We start from the raw sequence: 20,510 nt of genomic DNA, 5'->3' as shown, positions 1-20,510 counted from the left end.
GATTCGACTCCTATAATGTATACTCTTTCTATCAATCAGACAATTTTCTCTTGGAAATTGAGCAGCACGATTGTGCGTCATCTCCAGGTCGACTTGTCAGTGTGGCCGGGCTGTAGCGAGGCTGGGCCGAATTATGATCGAAATGAGAACATGGCGCGTGAAAGCCCCACCGCGCAATGGCACATTTTGTCTCATGGTGACAGCTCCTTCGCGTTATTTACGGGTCGCGGCACCGTTGCGATCCACTCCGAGCAAGGATCACGATTGCGATGCCGAAGCATGGCCGGCGATGATGAAAAGCATGCATGACGTCAGACTGGCGTCGCGCGTCAACCTGCGGGGGAAGCTTGTAGCTGGAATCGCAAGTACTATCTAACCCTATCTTCTCTTGTCTTCTCCCCAATATACCCAGCTCGTGCTTTGTGTACATTACTACACCCGCGTTGTTCCACCTCCCTTGCTTTTCCCTATCCCATCTTACACACCTACTACCCGCTAATCTAATATGCTTCGCAACGGAGCGTCGCGCCTCGCGCTGAGGTCCGCAGCAGCGCCACAATCGGCACGCCCGGCTGTGAGCTTCACCCGCACAACACCTTCTCTGCAATGGGCAACACAATTCGGTTCTCTGGCTGCGCGGAGACCGCAATTAGCACAGGCGGCTGCTGCTGCGCAATGGAAGCCTGCGTCTGCGGTCTTGCGCCGCAGCATGGCTGATAAGACGTTGACGGAAGGGCAGAAGCAGGCGGAGAGCAGATATGCGCACGAGAAGATTAAGCCTACGCCCGAGACGGTGACGAGTACTAGTTCGACGCATCCTATGTTTTCGGAGGTGGGCACCGAGCAGCCGCAGAATGAGGTCGATATGGCGGCGGGGTTGAAGCATGATGTGGTATGTATACGAAGTTCTCTCTGCACAGTCTTGACGACGTCTTTTGGTTGGGGATTCTAACAACCAACAGGGCACAATCAAAGAAACTTTCTCCCTCGCTGAAGTCCCGCGCGAAGCATACTACATGGGTCTCGCTGGCACGCTTCCCTACCTCGCAACCTCCATCTCCACCGTGTATCTCTCCTGGGAATTAAACCACTCTACCGCGGGCTACGGCATGATCTTCTCTCAAAAAGACGCTACATACCTCCTCTCCCTTATCGAGCCCCTTCAAATCGGATACGGCGCGTCTATCCTGAGTTTCCTCGGCGCTATCCACTGGGGACTCGAGTGGGCAGGCTACGGAGGCACACAGGGCTACAAGCGCTATGCAATTGGCGTTGTAGCGCCCATGGTAGCATGGTCAACATTGCTCATGCCCATTGAAGGCGCGCTCATCTCGCAGTTCTTGGGTTTCGTTGGGTTGTACTATGTTGATACTCGTACGTCCTTCCCCCTTCCCCGTCTCCCTCTCCTCTTTCCCTCACATCCATATACTAACATAACACACAGGCGTAAGCCGCCTCGGCTGGACTCCCAACTGGTACGCCGTATACCGCTTCGTCCTCACCGCCATCGTCGGAGCCAGTATCGTCCTCACTCTCATCTCCCGTAGCGAGCTTCCAGAACATATCCCTGGTCCTGTTGACCGCGAGAAGGTTTTCAAGGAGGAGGGTTCCAGTGAGGAGAAGCTGGCTAAGCATGAGCATGCCGCTGTCGAGAAGAAGAAGAATGCTGCGCGTAGTGATAACAGGGGTGAGAAATAAACGTGTCTGTGTGGGCGGGAGGTGTAGGAGATTCTTCTTTTGTTGGGGTGATGTGGCGTTCGTGGCGAGGAGCCCGTGATTTTGTTTTTGTTTTGTGTATATAGTTGATTACCCCGCTTTGGCGTGTGATCTGTTGAAACGAGATTATCATTCAACCTGTTCGTTGGTCGCGTGAGCTGTGATAGCAAGTCGCACATGTTTTAGAGTCTGTCCAGCAGCGCTTCTTGAGCTTGGCCCACACCAGCGCGTACTATATATGCCTTTACTTTTATGCCGGTATAGGAAGCGCATGCTTAAGAAACGTATCCTAGCAAAACAGAACACACGCGACTTTCTTCCCAAAATGTGAAAGGCAGCGCAACCAGGGTCGGGCCATTCGCGTGCCAATGGCAACTGTGGCACCTCCGCCCTTGGCTCCGCACATGCGCTGATCGTCATCGCTCCCACCTGTCCCCAATCCACCAAACCCTCATTCACCACCCCAGCCACGACACCTCACCCGACCATGCTATAATCGCTTCCAATTGCAATCGCAATCGCACAACCTTCCCGACTCCCTCGCCGCTTTCCCGACCAACGCGACAATGATCTCCTCCGGCTTCACCAACGCGCCCGTAACGCAATTCCTCGTCTTCGGCACCGTCATTGGCGCGCTGCTGGCTGCGATTACGGATTCGAGATTCTATCTGCATATTCAGGTTGTGCCGCATTTGTGGCAGTATGGGCAGTTTTGGAGGTGCGGGGTTTGGATGGTATGTTTTACTGATTTCGTGGAGAGATGGGGAGGAATGGATGGGAATTGATGGGAATGGGGTGGAGGCAGGGAAAAGAGGGAAGATGGGGATGAGGAAGGGAAAATGCTAACATGAGATTACAGCTGAGTTTCACAAACTCAACCGAAGTCCTCTTCGCCGTCTTGACATTCTACCAACTCCGCGTTGTGGAAAGGATTTGGGGGAGTAGGAAGTTCGCTGTATGTGTACCCTCTCCCTTTTACCCACCTCCCACAGCTACACCAGTCAACTAACAATCCACAGTCCTTCCTCCTCTCCACCCTCCCCTACACAACCCTCCTCCCACCCCTCATCCTAACCTTCATCTTCCGCCCCTTGACTTTCGGCCGCATGAACCACCTCCCCGCGGGCCCAACCCCCCTCCTCTTCGCCCTCCTCGCAAACTACTACGCCGCAATCCCGTCCACCTACCGCTACAAAATCTCTCCCTGGGCGGCCGACCCCCCCTCCCAACAATCTTTCTACACGCGCTCCATAACGCTGACTTCGAAATCGCTATCCTACCTTCCCCCCTTGCAACTCGCGCTATCCCAGTTCCCTGGGAGCTTACTAGCGGCGGCGGTGGGCTGGGGGGTTGGCACGGCGTATAGGCGCGATGTGCTGCCGGGTGCGGCGAGGTGGAGGGTGCCCGGGTGGGTTGTGGGTGAGGAGAAGAAGGGTGGGTTTGAGGGGTTGAGGGCGAGGTTGGAGGATGAGAGGGAGAGGGAGGGGGGTGGGGCGGGGTTGGCGACGGGGATATTGGCGGAGGGGGCGGGGGAGGCGAGGCAGAGGAGGACGCTTGGGGATGTGGTTGCTGAGCAGTTTAGGGGGAGGGGGTAGGAGGCGTTGGGAATGTTGTGTGGATGGCTTTGTTTGGTGCGAGTATCTTTTGGATATGGGAATCATGGTTTACTTCACTTATGTGTTATGGAAGAGATATGAGGATGGGTGATGTTATTATACGATGTGATGTCGATATACTCGACTAATGATACAGATGCCTTCTCTAGTGTGTCCTCGGGACAAAGAGGATGTAGACGCGAAACAAAGCCGCAATCTCAAATATACCCCTCCCACGCTATGGAATGACCTCCTCGCGGAGTAAACTATCTTCCTTCTCAAACGCCGTTATCAAAACCCACAAAAATACGGCCGTACAATCATTAAAAAACCCAAGAAAACTACCGTAAAGAAAACACCGAATCCCTCGACCCCTTACCCCCCCTCATCTTACTCATAAAATCCTCCGTACTCTCCTTTGCATTAAACAGAAGATCCTTCTCCGCAGACACCACAGGATGACTATTCAGCGCACTCGAAGGCGTAGGCGTAGGTCTACGGCTGCGATGCTGACCCGTTGTACTACTACTCCTCGTCCGCTGGCTGTTAGGAGGAGCAACAACAGCAGGAGGATTTGGCCCGGCGTCATAACCACGTGGCATCTGTATACCCTGTGCTTGAATCTCCTGAACCATGACTTGAGAGTGAGTTAAACGATCGAGGCTGCGCCACCATTGGTCCTTGGCTCGACGGGGATCTAACGAGCTGGTTAGATCGAGGGTGGACGCATTGGAGGCAGGGGAGTAAGGGGAGTAGGAGGGGGGTGGGGTGGTGGATTCCCACCCTGATGCCATGGAATGTCGGTTTGTTTGGGGGGTTCGCGCGCCGATGGAGGAGGAGCGGTGGCGTGGTGAGGTGCATTGGGGTGACTCGGTTGAACGATCTGTGGTTCGGTGTCTGCTGCTGCTGCGTGGGGGCACGTGAGGGGAGGCCTCTCGGGTGGAGTGGTGGCGGCCTAGGGAACTGCCGGGGGTGTTTGTGGTACTAGGGATGTAGCTTGAGGATGGGCGTTGGTCGGTTGATGCTCGGTTTGAGGGTTTGCGCGGGCGGTATAATCCTCGTAGACCGTCTGGTTGGCGGTCAGGAGCCTGAGGGGCAACGGTGTGTGCTCGTGGTGGGGAAATTTCTGCTGCGTCCATCAAAGACAGCGGACGTGGCTGGTCGATTTGGCGAACGTGCTCACGGCGTCTGGAGGGAGTGGCAGACCTATCATCCGCTACAATGGAAGGAACCTGTTGCTGGTGGGTCGTAGGAACTGCGGGAACTTCTTCTGGCGTTGGAGAGAGAGACGCATCGCGTAGTGCCTTCATGGATACTGCAGACATGCGCTCACTCAGATCACGAGCAGACCGTCGTCGCTCTTCCTTCAGATCAAGGAACTTCTTCGACCGTTCTGAAGGCGTAAACGACCTGATGGACGCACTGCTATGCTTGGCTTGCGGCGATTCAGGCTGGCTGTAGTAATCCGAATCGAAGTGCGAAGTAGAGGGCCGCGACTCGTCCACACTGAAGACGCGAAGTGGAAACTTGCCCGGGCTGTTGACGAGCGTGCTAGCAGGGGAATGGCTTTCTATAGCCATGACTCGCTGTTTGAGTTGCTTGACTTCTTCCGAAAGCAACTCCTTCTCTTCCTCCATCTTGATGATGTGCTCGGCAGCTTCTTCGATGGCGAGCTCGTGATCTGTCCAGTGTGCCGCGCTCTCGCTTGCTATAGCGGTGAGCTCCATGTTGGTCTTCCGATGCTCCTCGTTGATTTCTCGCAGCTTCGACATCTCTTCATCCATCTTTTCTATTTTGAGCCGAAGTTGCTTATTCTCCGCATTTAGCTCGTAGTTCTGGTCCTCTAGAGGCTCAAGTCGTTCGATTTGTTCTTTGGCGGCAGTCAAATCATGCTGCAGCACCTTGTTGTCCTTCCTCAGCAGCTCCACTCGCATGTTGGCAGTCATGAGCGTCTGCTTCAACTTGTCGATCTCGTCTGTGAGTTCTCGACTCGTCCTGGACTGCGGTGGACGAGCATCGCTAGGCCGACGTCGTCGGATGGGCGAAACCGGGGTCATTTGTTCTTCTGTGAGGGCGAATTGATCAAAGATATCAGGCGAAGTCTTAGGCGTGCATATCTCCGGAGGCTTCTGCGCTAGCGGTGGTGGCACTTTGATATCCTGAGGTGAAGGAGTAGGCGTACCCTGTGCTCTCCGTGCTTGGAGCGCATGCCGTAGGTATTCCGATTTCGGCGCCAGGGAGTTCGATCGAGAAAGCGTAGGTCGGGTCTGGTCGGGGGTAGACGGCCTAAAGTCTATCCCACGCGAGGAACCATGTGAGGAAGAGGTGTTCGACATGTCGGTGTGGAGTTCCGGTGAACAACTGCGACCGACAGTATTATAGGTAGACTTGCAGTGTTCTCCAGCCAGCAGAAACAGCTCTTTGTTCGCGAGAAAAAGGTGGTCTCCGACAATGCAATTGTATAGTCCAAGTCCTGTGCGCGAACAATGTATGCGCCTCCAGTTGTAGCAATCGTCACGCGGCCAAGACGGGCGATATCGTGCAGTCGGCTGGGTAGGTGTAGGGCGAGGTATTACGTAGGGTATACGAATCGAAGGTGAGGTTTGCGCCTATGCGAGGATTGTTGATAGCAACGGCGCTTGAACGGTCGCGTCGCGTGCGAAGACAGGTGGATAGTCGCTCGAAAGCGGGTCGTTCTTGGGGTCCATTCGCGCTATGGCAGGGACAATGCTACCGTCGACGTATTGCGCAACTGTTGGCGTCCTGGGTTGTCGTGGTAAAAGAAAATGAGCGGTGACAGTAGTCGAGTGCACGTTGCTGGGATCGCGTAGATGGCTTCGATCGTGACTTCACGGCAGGCGCATTCACTGGCGGAATTGAGTGAAGGAAGTGAAGAGGCGGTAGTATTAGAGAGACTTGTGCGCGTGAAGAGGACTCGAAAATGACGAATTGTCTCAGGGATAGCGAAGAGTCGCGTCGGGCAGCAACTCTCAGTGGATGGGGGAGGGAGGGCCAGAAGGGAAGACTTGACCGAGATAGGGCAAGTGAGAAGGGGCACGACGGGAGCCCTTGGCCGGCGCGACCCAGCACAGCGGATTGCACGTCGCGTCAACACTTCCTATTCGTGCTTTTGGGAGATGAGTGGGGATGAACCTGGTTGAGCCCCTTGCCTGGCCGACTTGACGAGTGCGGTTCCTGGGATTGCTGCATGAGCGACGCATGTCGTCACAAGAAACATTACGAACGAGACATTGCGATTGCGGGGGATGTGAAAATGGTTTCGAGGCGTGCTCTGCTTACCTACCTACGATAAATTCAGCATCTACGAAAAGAAACACCACAGTGCGAAAGCGCCTGCGAACCCGAGTGCGGCGCAGTGTGGCGCGCTCCCCGACCATCCAGACTATGCCCAGTAGCGCTGCCTCCAACGCAGGTCAGTCCTGTCGTTCGTCGGTCGTCGCCGAGGTGATTTGTGATGAGGCACACTGTTATGTCCAGGTCTCCGTGGTCTCCCAGCTTTCATCATTTACTTTCTTTTCCTCCCAGATCTGCGACCGAGTTGACGTAGTCTACCACGATTTCAGTCATCCATCCAAGATCTCTATCGACCCGGCCTTGTCCCTGCTGTGTGGCCGTCAACCTGCATACTTCAGCTGTCAAGCTCAGGCCTCAACCTTCATGTTGCCCAAGCATTCGGGCTCCCCTCCGACGAGCGATCGCCCGGCATAATGTCGGTGCCAACACTGTCATTCCGGCATTTTTTTGCTTGCTAGCTGCCTTCTTGGTGGTTTTGTCACGTCGCAAGTAGACGGTGAATTGCTGAGTAAATTGCTTGGCCGAACCCTGTGCCCCGCTGCTCTGCATGTGGGGCGCAAGAGAGAAAGTTTATGTCTATCGTGAAATATTAAAGATATACAAATAGTGTGTGGCCTCTTGCATGTGGGGAGCGGGGGACGGTGATCATTCCATCTCCACTGCCATGCCAGCCTGTCGCAGTCGGTCCTCCCACTCGACGCGCAACCTCTCCATCTCCTCCCAGCACTTCCTCCCAGTGTCTGTGAAGCGCTCTTGGCTCTCCTTGGTCAGGTCTTTGGCGTATGGATCCCTCCCCTTCCTCTTGTACTCTCCCAGCTTGCCTCCCCATCCCCATCCTGCCACCTCAGTGCGATCTACACGCTCCTGACCCCAAACATCCGCCGCGCTTCCCCACTTTCCTACGCCTTCCTTTGCCTCCATGTTGTCCAATGTGCTTTGACTTGCAAGCGCCAGCCAAACCATGGCAGTCGCGCCCTTGTCGACCGAAATGGTATGCCAATCGCTGCCGAGAAGGCGCGCTATATAGAAGGCCGCAACCATGGCCCATTGGAGGATGAGGGGAAGGGGAACGATCGAAGTGGCGCAGATGCCAGGATGTGTAACGTAGAGCCGTGGCTTCGTGGTCTTTTCCGTATCTTGGGCGTGCTCGAGGTACTGGTCGACAGGCTCCGTGGTTGAAGGTAATCTAGAGGTGATGGCCAGGACGTCTGTCAGCCTCTTCGTGGCCTCATATGGCATATGCGAGGTGATGCCTTGTATGTCTTCTGTGTCGAATACGTGCTCGTACGCCTCCAAGCTGCTGACCCAAATCATCCTGCCCCTTGTGCCCTCGTTCCTGGGATGTTTCGCCAGTAAGGGTGCGAGATAGTGTCCCAGCAGATAATGCCCAAAGACATTGGCGCAGAAGACCTCGCCTAAAGGAGGCTCCTTTTCCTTCTTCTTGTCCGCAGGTATTTGTTCCTTTGCAAGCCATTCGCGACCAGAGATCTTGTACGTCGGCCAGGTGGTGGCCTGCAACCACTTTGTGCAGACCGACCAGACGGCGCGCGGCCAGTCAATACCCGTCCACCCGCCTATGCCAGCATTACAGATGACTGCATCGAGCTTCGGTGTTGTTTCCCGGAGTTTCTTGCTCAGCTTCTGTACCGAGACCAGACTCAGCAGGTCCAGTCGCTCCTGCCGGAAATACACGCGATTCTGCAGCACCTGCGCAATACCCGGTAGCTTTTGCTCATGGCTGCGTATGACCTTGCGCAGATGCTGTTGTAGCGTCTCGATCGTCGCGTCGCCTTTCCGTTGGTCGCGTGTCGTGATGATGAGGACGAGGGATTCGTTCTGGGGGCGCGTCTGTAGGAATTCGTCGATCAGGCGGGTTCCGATACCCAGCCCCAGGCCGCTATACACGAGTCAATTAGCCATACACGAAAGAAGAGTAGATGTTCCAACCTGTTTGCGCCCGTGACGAGGACATAGAAGCCATTGTCGGGTGTGGGAATGTCTTCGAGACGCGACATATTGGCTGACGTGATGGAGGATGAGCGATGCCTGTTCCTGAATTCGCTACGGCAGAAGGCGCGCTTTGACCAATCACGACCTACATCAATCTTGAACACGACTTTTGGTTGGATCATTCACGTATGCATGTTTTGAGCCTCTAGACAAATTTCTGTATGACTATTCAACACGGAAGTATGGTTGCTATGTAGCAACTGCAAGTTTGGACAGAATGCAAGTGTGACGTGAAACGTGGTATCATAATGAAAGCGCAATGATGGTGATCATTTGTATGGATAGTCTAACATGGACTGACTCTATCGTACACTAGGTCCTAAGATCTTCTCTGGTGCACATATCAGTTTTGAGTTGCCTTTCAATACACAGATAACAACCACACCGCACCACTGAAACCTAGTATGCTACTAAAGCAGTTTGAAGAACCGAGTAACAACTGCGTCTTTCTACGGAAAAGAACTCCCCCCTCTAGCCTCCTCAAAAATTCTCATCCATAGTTGTAGCAGTCAATAGTCGACCGGCTGATATCACCTTGAGCCACCGCCTGTGGCTCTCCAGCAAACAAAGTTTACGACTTTACACGGCGCCCCATCCCCCACATTGACCTCGTCACGAGACAAAGCAAACCACCAAACAACCAAGTCCCACACGGCAGACGCAAATAACCCAACGTTTTTGCACTTGAGATAAACTTCTTCAAACTCTATTGCCAATGTGGGTTCAACATTGCATTATCTCGCTTTCGTTCCTCGTCTCGATACCACACTCCATGTAGTGTGGTAGCAGTAGCGCAGTTGATGCGCAAAGTCCAGTATGCCAGGATGTACCATGTGTAAACCAAGGGATCCACGACATGGACTTACGCGCATACGAAGGGTATGACAGACAGTTTGTGTCATACACTTATTCGGATATCAGAGAAACCGTCCGCTAATCATGAGTGTGACCCCAGACACGAGTCTGAGGAAGCCAAGACGGCGTGCGTATGCTGGAGCAAGGGATGCATACGTAGACAAGACTGTTGTCGTCAGCTTTGTAAACCCCCCATGCTGCTGCCCCAGATCAACATATCCGGCAAGGATGTTTGCGCGTGCATCTCGGTAGCCTTGGCGGCGCGCAGCAGGGTCCTGGCGGAATGTCGCGGATATGCATTGCCTTGTAGGTGATTGTTCACATGAACCCAAACCCTGTAAGTCAGTCAGCCTTACCGCCATCAACGCCGCGCCCTGAGCGAAGCGACTATCGGTGAAAACGCCGAGATACGGCACAGACGTGATCACCCGCCGCCTCACAGCACGACAGTCTTTCGTACATATGCTTCCGCCGAGGGTCCAACCGACGCTTGAGATTCGTCCGTAGTTGGGTTGTCCTTGCTACACTCACAGGGAGGGGATGTGGGGCCTGTTTGCGGTAAGACCACGCGGTTGACATCGTCAGGTTAGGTATGAACCTCATACATTGCTTTCTTTGCAGCGGCGGCCCAACCCAGAACAGGGCTGACGAGATTGGTGATCACCAGTTCCAAAACCCGTATCAGTGTTACTGACAAATCATGCCAATGCTGATCGCGTTTGTTCGAACTATTGGGGCAGGGACTGCGAGGTTATACAGAACATTGTGCGTTACCAACCGGATGGTGAAGCGGAGGTTGAAAGTATATGGCCGAGTAAGGCCCGCCGTCTCGACGCGCCAACGAGGCATATCGTCGGTTTATGCCGGTTATCAGATTGTGGAAGCAGAAGCGACGAGCCGGATTGGGGGTCAATGTAAGTGTTGCTGAACCAAAGCCAATCTTGACCAAATCTAGACCCCGAATATACTTTCCAAGGTTGAGTCTGTTCTGTATAGCGAGCTGTCTCCGCGCGCGCCCACGGGCGTGGAAACAATGCTAAACCTCCGAAAGGCGATCCACGACTAGCTCTGCAGTCGTTATGCACGTCATACCTGTAGCCTTTTAGCTGCGTCTCAGATCGTGCTAGTCAAAAAGGCCAGACTTTGTGCCGTACCGTGTCCGTAGCGGGGCGGAGATGGCTCCGCTGTCCTAGTAGGGAGCGGACAGTCTCACGCGCCGTTACGGCCGCGCTCGCCATTCGGTGTGAACGCTCCGACCGACCGAGGCTGAGCAGGATGTATACGTTATCCGTTTATCTACTCCAAAACGTTTGCGGTATGTTCCGTTTGAGGAGTTCTCTTGGAAGAAGGTTTGCGATGGCGGTAAAACATGCGGTGCTGCGTCCCCCACCGCTTCAACCCGCGATTCTGCTCTTGCGTAAGCATGGGATCCCAGTCGCCGCGGCGGAGCTCCAACTCTGTCGAGCTCTCCGAGATATGCAGCTCGTGCTGATCAAGAGGTGACAAAGAGCGGTGGATGTTTACACAATACACTGATCGGGCCGCTGAACCCAAGGTATATGCAACGCGAGAAAAAGCAAGAACAGGCGACTCTCGCACTGGTATTGATTTCTGGTGACAGCCCGGGCCGTGCCGGATAGGCCACCAATGCGGATCCTCAGGGCTCAGGCACCAGGCATGAAACATGATCCTCCTCGACTGTGTGTCACCTGTCAGGCTCGTCGTGACAGTCACAGACCATTACGCGTTGCAGAAGGTCGATACGAGTTATGGGTCGGAAGTACCGGCGCAGGTTGCAAGTGCCGGCATGGAAGACTAGCCACCCTCCGATCCGCCGTTGGCTAGGAGGATTACTCCGGCGTTTCCTGCAAAGGACGAGGGAGAAAAAGGCCGTGGTAAGAATATGACGGTAGAGAGATGCGGTGGGCTTCCAACCAAGACGTTTAGTCAGGTGCGATCGACGAACCTAATACATTATCTCATCCGCTCCGTGTGCTCCTGATCCTATAGAGACTAGCCTGTGTGTCGTAAGCACAACCAGGAGGTGGCATGTACCAACGTGTTACCGTGGGTTGACGACACTCCTAGTGTTGATGGCGATGCAATGCTGGTCGTCGACCGTGCCCACTGAGGTGCGCACTGTACTGTGACGAGGGTACGACGGCTGCAGATAACATGACCGCGCATGCATGCGGGAATCGTACCACTCCAAGCATTGGTGGCACCCTGCATCAACGTTAGCATATTACTGTTATATCCAGTCGCAACACGTCTCTTCGCCAATTTCAACTCACCTGGAAGCCGGACGTTTATCCACGCGAATCGCTACGAGTCACATCCCGTGCCCGGGCAGGACCCACATGCCCTTCGCGCAATTGCTGCCATGGCCGGGTGCGTAATTGCCCGCCAGCAGCTAGCCATTGTCCCAACGTCGTTAGATGTGCCCAAATCAAGCTCATCCGGGCCCCGGCCCCATGTCAACTCAGAATTAGGTTCCTGCTGAACGCGGGGCGGCGGAAGGGTATGCTTATATCACCGAAATAGTCCGTGACAAACCGCGCAAAGGTAATGTTGGGATATTGGTACGATAGAGACATATCACTGGCTTCTGAGATTGCCATGTCGTGACCGGAAGTAACAACAAGCTGCCTCGTCGCGACGTCCAGTCCTGTCATTGAATTGTTGGTTTCAAGTTCCGTTGGGCGATTGGAACGGGATTGGCAGCCGCAACCGCTGGATATCAGGACGCCAGGAGGATTGCAGTGGAGTAGTAATTGAGGGACTTACTACGCCTCCCTTAGTGTGGTCTTACGAGTTTTCAAGGTCGTTTGTGGCGGGCGGGGTGGTGGGGAAGTTGTCGTCGGTTGCGAGTCAAGCCTGTGCCTCTTTGGGGGTTCACGATGCAGCTTCACGCGGGTCAGGGTGCAGTCTATCAGTAATTCCACGCCACTGCGTCAGTGTGTATCTACCAAACTGGTAATATATGCATTACTTCTTATCGTATTCCGTGGAGCTTGGGAAATTGGTAGAAAAACAACAGCAACATGCTACGCCGTCTGGACTGCTCCTGGCCCATCATTCGGTTGGACGATGAGTCAGTAGCGCAGATCATCATCCTCCCGTGAAGCCTTGAGACAATCATGATTCGCCTTCCAGAAGATTTCCAGAGTGGACCGTAGGCAATGCTCTCTCCTGGCCCACTGCGCTTGGTTCTGGACGAGGTCTTTGAATCCTCTCGGCAGTCCTGCAGTGGTCGCAAAGGCCCCGCAATTGAGTTGAACTTCGCAAACCGCGTCAAGGCGGAGAACAGAACCTCATCTTGAGTGTCGATGAAACCAAGGTGGCGTCATGCTGCTGGCCATTCCCACATTCCAACAAGCTCCCCACACATACGAACCGGGTAACTGTATGCGTGCGTCAATGGCAATATTCGTCGTGTTCCAAGCTGCGGAGTTGCCGATGCAATGAGTTGTCGAGTAACGTGGTTGGCTCGCATTGCTCGACTCCAAGGCCGTAACCAACGTATTGACTGATGACCCTGATCTACTCGTGGAGGAAGAATGAATAGTGGGCAGGACTGACTCTTGATACCAGCGAAGCCTCAGCCTGATAAGGAGGATCGTGACTCCACGTCACCAACATCATGGCCACATCCTTCGAGCTATACATAGCTTCATCGAATCGTGCATAGGTCAAGTCGCTATGCGATGCGACGTCCAGTTCAAGACTTTTTGACATGCGGTTGCAAAGGCACGACCCGACCGTGCCTCTGGCGAACCAATTTCCGTGATTGGCCAGGCCGAACAATGGGCAGAAGGATTTTACTGGCCTTACCAGCTCTTTTATCGCGCTCCAGGGACGTGGTAAGCCACACCAATTTGGCAACCTGCATAAGTCCGGCGTAGCTGCAGGTAGCGAGCTGGCGCTACGATGCTAGGAGCGTGTATTAAAAAAGCCAAAAGCGGATATTCGGCCGATCCATATCTCGACATCTTTCCAGTCTAACTTGTGATGAATGCGAGAGACTGCGAAAAGCGAACCCGACGCAATTTGGAGTCAGGCACTGCCCGGGATGGTGCTCGAGAGTTTCTGAAGCTGCGAAACTGAGACAGATAGAGAGGCGACCGACATTGAGCCGACGCGCTCAGCTTACCTTATGCTTGGGATAGTTTTGCAGGTCGGAACAGACGGAATGCTGTATTGAAGGTATGTTCCTCCGGTGCGCGTTCCGTGTTTTGTTCACGTTCCACGTAACTGGCGCCTGGTTTGGTGGCCGATTGCGTGCTTCGGAGTTGTCGCCGTCGGGTAAGATCCTGTGTGTCACCTGCGATTTGCTTTGGCTAACGCAGTACCGCCAAAATCACATAAACTTCGATTGGAAACCGGACCCTTTTTTAAACGTCAAGTTGACTTGGGCTATCGTATTTTTGCGAAAGGTTGTCGGCAGATGGATGCAGCTCCGCCATCGTGGCTGGTGACCAACGCCGGACATTGGTGAGTATAATTTCGGTTAAGTGCCATAGTCGGTGGAGCAGTATTGGACGGAGTACTGAGAAAACGACTTTTGAAATTGACAGTGATGATACATTCGACTATCCAACAAGGTAGGAAAACATTCAAAATGGGGTATTGTGCAGCTTTCCGCCGTGTTCGCCGTGTACGCCGTGCTATATTGCAACCGTGATGATAGGAAATGATGGAGAGGGGCAGGTTCGTGTCATCGTCTGCAATCGCCTGGCGTCGTGTTAGGGTTGTATTCACAACGGACATCGTGAGATGGGGCAACGAACCACAGTTCTCATTGAGTCTGTATTCTCTGGACGGACAATCAGTTTAGGAATATGGTAGTTGGGACGAACACCTACACTGCTGTGACATTGGCCGGACACCGTACATGCGTTTGTTGGTACTTGGTACACCAGGCTTTGACGACGTAGCGGACGTGAGTGCACTTGTATTGAACTTGGGTGTAGTCGCACATGATGGTAGGAAAGGACAGCCGCGAGGCGTTAGAGGTGATTGACGAGTAGAAGCTCCAAAAGGGTAGCACAAGCAATAATGGATGGCAAGCAAGCGATTTTGTTGGTACGCTCGATGAAATCTCCGGATTAGCATGCAGCGCGACGGTCCGTTATGTTATAGTAAGCCAGACAGAGCAGACAGACGTCAGTGCAATCAGGTACCCGTGAGAGCTATGCAAAGTTAGCCCATGTCCATAGAACCTGGTTCGTCAGTTGACATGCATCATGGTAGTGGCCGTGAATGTTCAACGGACCCGGGAGCCCGAGAGTGGTCGAGCCCTTTGCACATCATAGACGTGGGTGGGGACCTTCATGTTTGAAGTCCTCTCGCTTCCATGAACCTTGAGGGAGGTAAGTGGCAGCCCAACCCGGATGCCGAGAGGGACTACAAGGGCCGCTGGCCGTATTTGAACAAGATGCTTGCACGCGTCAAGATCCTCGGTCTTGCTCTCAGGGTAGAATAGCCAGCGGACGGGCAATGGCAGCCCGTGAGTGGCTGAGGGGGTATAGAATTTAGAAGTGCGCCAATCCGCCTCGTCGTTAGTGTGCACTAAGTTCAAAGTTATCAGACGTGCACAGATCAAGTTTGATCTGCGACTACGGTTCCACGTTAAGGTGGCGCGTGGGGTGGTGCAGCCGTTGGAAAATCCTTGACTGTGGCAGACACTAAGCTTCGGAGGCCAGGGTTACCCTTCCTGCAGGTCGCGAGACAGGTCGACGATATACCAAATATTAGTTATTGCTAACGTTTACACGCTGCTGGAATAAGGCGGTCGCTGCATCGTGGCGCCTGTTTCATCCTGGGCGTGCCTTTCTCGGCAGTACTGCACCGGAGTTTCCACCGATTTGTGTCCTTTATGCTTACTTTCCCGCTTCCCCGGCCCCAGTCCATATCGCGAGAGCATCCGGAGGTCGAGTGTTGCGCAATCACCATATGCCGTCCCGCGTACGGTGAGCGCGGCTGCGCGACATGATCCCACCTGCACCGTTGGTGGCTGTCGGCGGGTCCCTGGTCGCTGGCCTCACTTTCTGACGTCGCGAGCATAAACGCGCAAAATGCGTTGCTCGCAGGATGGAATGGGAATGGGTTTGCGTTTGAGTTCTGGGCGTGATGTGGTGTTGTGAGCGTTTGATGAACCCAGTGCTGTTGTCGGGTTGGGTCTCGCCCGCATGACGCCATTGAGTCCGGACGTCCGCCTCAAGTTCACAACTGTTTACTCATGCTACCCTACATTTGAGCCTGCTATATGGCAGCGGCACGGTTCACACCTTTGTACGGCACAGCCATGGGGCTTCACTATGGACCGTAGGCTTCTCGCATTGGTGGACCGTGCCCGAGCGCTGTGCCGTAGCTGCGTGGACGAAGAGGAGCAACTGCGATCCGCACGGAGATCCTCAGCAACGTGTGCATATACATATACGTATACCAGGAACCTGGTAACGTCCATTTGTAGAACGGCATTCTTACGCGGTGTTCTTGCGATAACGGGTCGGACTGCTGCATGACATAGGTAAAGACAATGCGCATCGGCTCGAACAAGGCGGCCAACTACAACCCTGTTCGGTTGGGGTATGTTTGGTCAAAGAACTGGGCTACCAAGAATGCGGCTACCGAAAACGGGATATGGCGACCTCGTGGAAAAGTTGGGATTTTGCCGCTTCGCCTGCGCAAGACCAATGCAGGACGTCGTCTCATACGGCGACAAAAGTGTGAATGCCCGCAGAACGTACCAGGATCGCGACCCCTGGAGTGCATGTCTTGCCTATGCTCAACACTATTCGTTGCTGATCGGATAAGTCCGTCCATTCACATTCGCTCGACACTTCAGACGCGAGCTTATGACGAGCCGAATCACCCACGAAGCGAACTTCGTAACGATAGACCATGACTGCATACAAACGCGTCATACGATTTCTATCGAAAAGTGGAGAATCGATAGGACGTCTCTCGTACCATGAGCATGTGGCACAGCTCTACATTCCATACATGTGGGCAAGTGTACGTTGGCCTCTGCAGCCTGACTATCGACGCCACTATTGATAGGGGGAACCTGTGGCTCGAGGCGCCTCTCCCGCGGAAGCCGGGCAGAACCTAGGCCGCATAAGACGCCATTTACACCCACAGCCTTTGTCAGAGTATTATAACTTGTCGACGCTTTATTGGGTCCTCCTCGAAATCTCCACCTGGTAGGCACGCAATCCGTCGTTCATTGGCAAGAACCACGGACATTCAGGCTGAACGTGAGACATGGATATCAACATCAATGCCACCAGAACGGTGAACTGACTGGGCAGAGACTATATGTGGATCCGATACTGCCCCGCGTTGCCAAACCGGCGGTAAGGCCAAAAGCAGTGGTGTGGCTATAGCACTGAGTCTTATATATATTGGAGACTGTCAGCCCACCTAAGGTATAAACCCTGTGTAAGGGACGGATAGCGGACGGCACTGGAAGACGCAGCGGCCCGAGTGTATACAATTCACCGGGATGCGTAAACGCAGGTGTCTTCGTTAGAAATAGTTCATTATTGTCCATGCGACGATGCAGAGAAAAGCATCACACCAGTTGTGGATATCTAAGGCTCCATTGCACGTGTTGATCATGAGAACTCTCCATTGGCCTCCCCGGCATCTAGCCAGCCGCGGCACATCTCGACTGCCTAGTAAGAAATTCAAGTCAGCAACTGTCACTCTTGGCTCTGGTTCGTGGAATCTGCTTACCCTTCCCCACTTCTTGAACATCTTCTCGCCCACCTCCTTGTCGACATTCGGCTTGAAGACCATGCGGTCTTTCTGGTTAATCTCCTTCAATTCGTCGAACTCCTTCCATACGTCGACCGCAAATCCAGCTGCGATGGCTGCGCCCAGGGCTGTGGTTTCGCGCATGGCGGGACGGTCGACGGGAATGCCGATGATATTTGCTTGCGTCTATCGAAAACAGTTAGTGGAGGCCGCGTATACGGGCATATGTAGGGAAGATCACGTACCTGCATGCAAAGGTTTGAGTTACTCATGCCGCCATCGACTGCGAGCATGTTGAGCTTGTGGCCACTGTCAAGCTCCATGGCGTCCAGAATGGCCCTGGTCTGGAAGCAAGTCGCTTCCAAAGTCGCGCGAGCGATGTGCCCCCGCTCAGTGAACTGGGTGATACCGAATATAGTGCCCTTGGCATCGTCAATCCAGTAAGGAGCGAACAGACCACTGAAGGCTGTCACAAAGACACATCCACCGTTGTCTTCCACAGACGCTGCCAGGTCACTGATCTTGTGCGAGTGCGTGATGAAGCCCATGTTGTTCATGAGGAACTTGACACCACTGCCTGCGACCGCGATACTGCCCTCAAGCGCATACACGGGTTTCCGCTTTCCGCCAAAGTCGTATGCGACCGTTGCCAGAAGTCCGTGCGACGAAATGACCGGCTTTTCGCCCACGTTGTACAGCAGGAAGCAACCAGTACCGTACGTGTTCTTGGCAGAGCCGGGCGTAAACCCCTGTTGACCGACCAAAGCTGACGATTGGTCACCTAAGCACCCTGCGATGCGAACGCCTTCCAGTATACCGGTGCGCAGGAATCCGAAAGCGTCTGGTGAAGAAGACGGCACGATCTTTGGCAACTTAACTTTGTTTTTGTCGATACCAAAGAAATCCAAGAGCTTGTCATCGTACTGAACGGTGTGCCTGGGGTTGCATGAGCGGGCTTTTTCGCTTAAGCAGAAGCGTGCAAAGGATGACCTACAGGTTCATGAACATGGTTCTAGATGCATTGGTAGTATCCGTCACGTGAATTCCGGCCTCTTTTCCACCATTCAGGTTGTATAATATCCAAGAGTCGATAGTACCGAAAGATAGTCGGTTCTCGTCGTATGCTTTGCGAACGTCGTCGTTGTGGTCTAGCAGCCACCTGAGCTTGACCGATGACGGGTAGGTCGACAGGGGAAGTCCACACATCTGGAGTAGCTCGTCGGCGCCTTCGCGATCTTTCAGTTCACGGACCAATCCCTTGGTTCTGGTATCTGGCCTAGAATCGCCTGAAGTCAGTCGCCGTGTGCTCGTCTTTGGGGTGTATTCTGTACGTACCATGCGATCGCATTGCATAGTGGCAGCCCACTATTGGTATCCCAAACGACTGTTGTTTCACGCTGGTTGGTGATGCCGACTGCCTTGATGTCTTCGATTTCGTGTCCGTTGTCGAGGAAGATGTTCGTAGCCCTATCGATGCATTGCTCCACGGTGTTGATTATTTCCCATGGGTCGTGTTCATGCCATCTACGCTAATTAACCCATGCAAAGTCACGAGACATGCGCAGTACTGACCCTGACTGAGGATATTTTTGGGTGAACTCAATCTGATGTTGAGCTACAGGCTCACCGAGACCGTCAAAGATGATGAAGCGGGTACTCGTGGTTCCTTGGTCTATGGACCCAATGAAGAACTGCCTCAATCTCCCCTCGTCCAGATGCGCCTGCGATTCGTCTCCAGCTTCTTCTCCCTTGGGGACTGGCTGTGGCTCAGTGTTGTGGGCGGAAATATCTTGTGTCGCCATGCTGAAAGTTGCACTGGATGGTTTCAAATGTGTATGCGACCCGTTGTACTTATACGGAAGATGTCTTCCGTCCGCGGTCGGGGTTGTGGAATAGGTGCGACGGGTGCAGCTGTTGGTCGCGACGTGTTGCTTCCCAAAATTCGGCACCAAGAACGGTACTGGGTATTGCGAGGGTACGGAAAAATTTCTAATCAAGCCAATCAGGTCTAAAAACCGACTCGCTTCTCTGCGGTGTCCGCGCTGAAGGATGTCTGGATTGCGCTGGGTTGCGTGTGAGTGTGCGGTGCCGCAGCAAAGCGCAATTGCCGATGACGTTGTTCCGAAGGTGCGGTGCGAAAGAGGTCTCGCGACAAAGAACACCGAATTTTGGGAGTATAAGCTTATGAGTTGAAATTGAGGTGGTAGAGAGAGAATCGCCAGGAGAGCATGGTAGGAGAACGAAGGTTTCGGTGTTTAATCGGCAGCGGAACCCGGGCGCGTGCCTTTCCTATGCGGTGTCTGCGGTATGACGCTCGAAGAGGGGTGGTTTTGCCTTTAAAGCGGGGGAGGGGAAGAGCTCCACGACCAACAACACGACAGCAAAGTCGCCCAGCCTCGTCACATGGAGCCTCAAATCTTTCAGCCTCTTCCGAGCTCGAGAGGCAAGCCGTTGATCGGTCTCAGCATCGTCGATCAGGCCAATGCTAGCAAAACTAGACTCTGCGCCCGGCAAAGCATCCGCGCGGGTGTCAGTGTGACTTCACATATAGCGGGTCGCGAGTCCAACAGATCCACAGAAGACGACGCCGTCGTGATTTCTCCAGTGGGACTCCAGGGGGCTCCGGTGGGATACCCGCATCGAACCCACCCAGAGCCTCATCAATTTACCAGCTTCGGCGGTATCACAACACGCGCACCGTGCTCACGATCTTAACAATAAGGGTTGGCGGGTTGCTCCAAGCTCCAGGAGTTCTTCACCGACCTTCGAACACCTTGGTCACCAGGCTGTCCACGACGCTCTTTGCTTCCAATGGACTAATGCGATGTCAGCAAAAGCTGTTCGCCTTCGGCAATGACTCGCTATCGTGCTGTGCCACCTGGGCTTACCACGCTTACCACCATGCGAATCGATGATTTGGATGGCTCCATGGATGGCATTCTGCGCGATGCGCGCGAAAAGTCCGATGTCAATCACAACAAACATGCCATTGACGATCTGATTGCAATATCCATGGCTCCCCGCGGATGATCTGGACTTTGGAATGGGTCACCCAGCGAAGCTTCGAGACACAGAATTTTGGAACTCGGAGGTATGGGCATCGGAGCTGACCACGCGTTATGTGTGATGTGTTGCCGAACATGGGATAGTTATCGGTATAAAGTTAGGCATCCGTGCCAAGTGGAGCTAAGTGGGTAGGACTCGTAATGGCGGACTGCCAACCCAACGTTGGGATGGACGGCACGTGATCCTCTG

General features: G+C 53.8%; 5 protein-coding genes across 5 annotated transcripts; 2 read left to right on the top strand and 3 right to left on the bottom strand.

Annotated features, from left to right (window-relative positions):
• Positions 1–505: 505 nt before the first annotated feature.
• Positions 506–1,698, top strand: J4E86_007119 (uncharacterized protein; the record flags this gene model as incomplete). Its single annotated transcript, XM_051447641.1, has 3 exons — positions 506–892; positions 963–1,374; positions 1,445–1,698. The coding sequence occupies 3 exons, from the start codon at positions 506–508 to the stop codon at positions 1,696–1,698; spliced, it is 1,053 nt and encodes a 350-aa protein (XP_051301239.1).
• A 584-nt stretch (positions 1,699–2,282) lies between these two features.
• On the top strand, positions 2,283–3,311 carry J4E86_007118 (uncharacterized protein; the record flags this gene model as incomplete). The annotated part of the gene is made up of 3 exons (XM_051447640.1): positions 2,283–2,450; positions 2,576–2,671; positions 2,736–3,311. The coding sequence occupies 3 exons, from the start codon at positions 2,283–2,285 to the stop codon at positions 3,309–3,311; spliced, it is 840 nt and encodes a 279-aa protein (XP_051301238.1).
• Positions 3,312–4,266: 955 nt separating this feature from the next.
• Positions 4,267–5,647, bottom strand: J4E86_007117 (uncharacterized protein; the record flags this gene model as incomplete). The annotated part of the gene is made up of 2 exons (XM_051447639.1): positions 4,267–4,399; positions 4,458–5,647. 2 exons carry the CDS (start codon positions 5,645–5,647, stop codon positions 4,267–4,269), a joined length of 1,323 nt encoding a protein of 440 aa, XP_051301237.1.
• A 1,624-nt stretch (positions 5,648–7,271) lies between these two features.
• Positions 7,272–8,641, bottom strand: J4E86_007116 (uncharacterized protein; the record flags this gene model as incomplete). Its single annotated transcript, XM_051447638.1, has 2 exons — positions 7,272–8,523; positions 8,574–8,641. 2 exons carry the CDS (start codon positions 8,639–8,641, stop codon positions 7,272–7,274), a joined length of 1,320 nt encoding a protein of 439 aa, XP_051301236.1.
• Positions 8,642–17,113: 8,472 nt separating this feature from the next.
• Positions 17,114–19,057, bottom strand: J4E86_007115 (uncharacterized protein; the record flags this gene model as incomplete). Its single annotated transcript, XM_051447637.1, has 6 exons — positions 17,114–17,173; positions 17,235–17,441; positions 17,501–18,191; positions 18,250–18,531; positions 18,591–18,779; positions 18,828–19,057. The coding sequence occupies 6 exons, from the start codon at positions 19,055–19,057 to the stop codon at positions 17,114–17,116; spliced, it is 1,659 nt and encodes a 552-aa protein (XP_051301235.1).
• Between the last annotated feature and the right edge of the window lie 1,453 nt (positions 19,058–20,510).

The sequence above is a fragment of the Alternaria arbusti genome, assembly GCF_024043155.1.
Source record: "Alternaria arbusti strain BMP 1465 chromosome Unknown scaffold_9, whole genome shotgun sequence".
Classification (NCBI taxonomy): domain Eukaryota; kingdom Fungi; phylum Ascomycota; class Dothideomycetes; order Pleosporales; family Pleosporaceae; genus Alternaria; species Alternaria arbusti.
The sequence above is the reverse complement of the archived record's forward strand: the minus strand, read 5'-3'. Positions and strand labels throughout refer to the sequence as shown.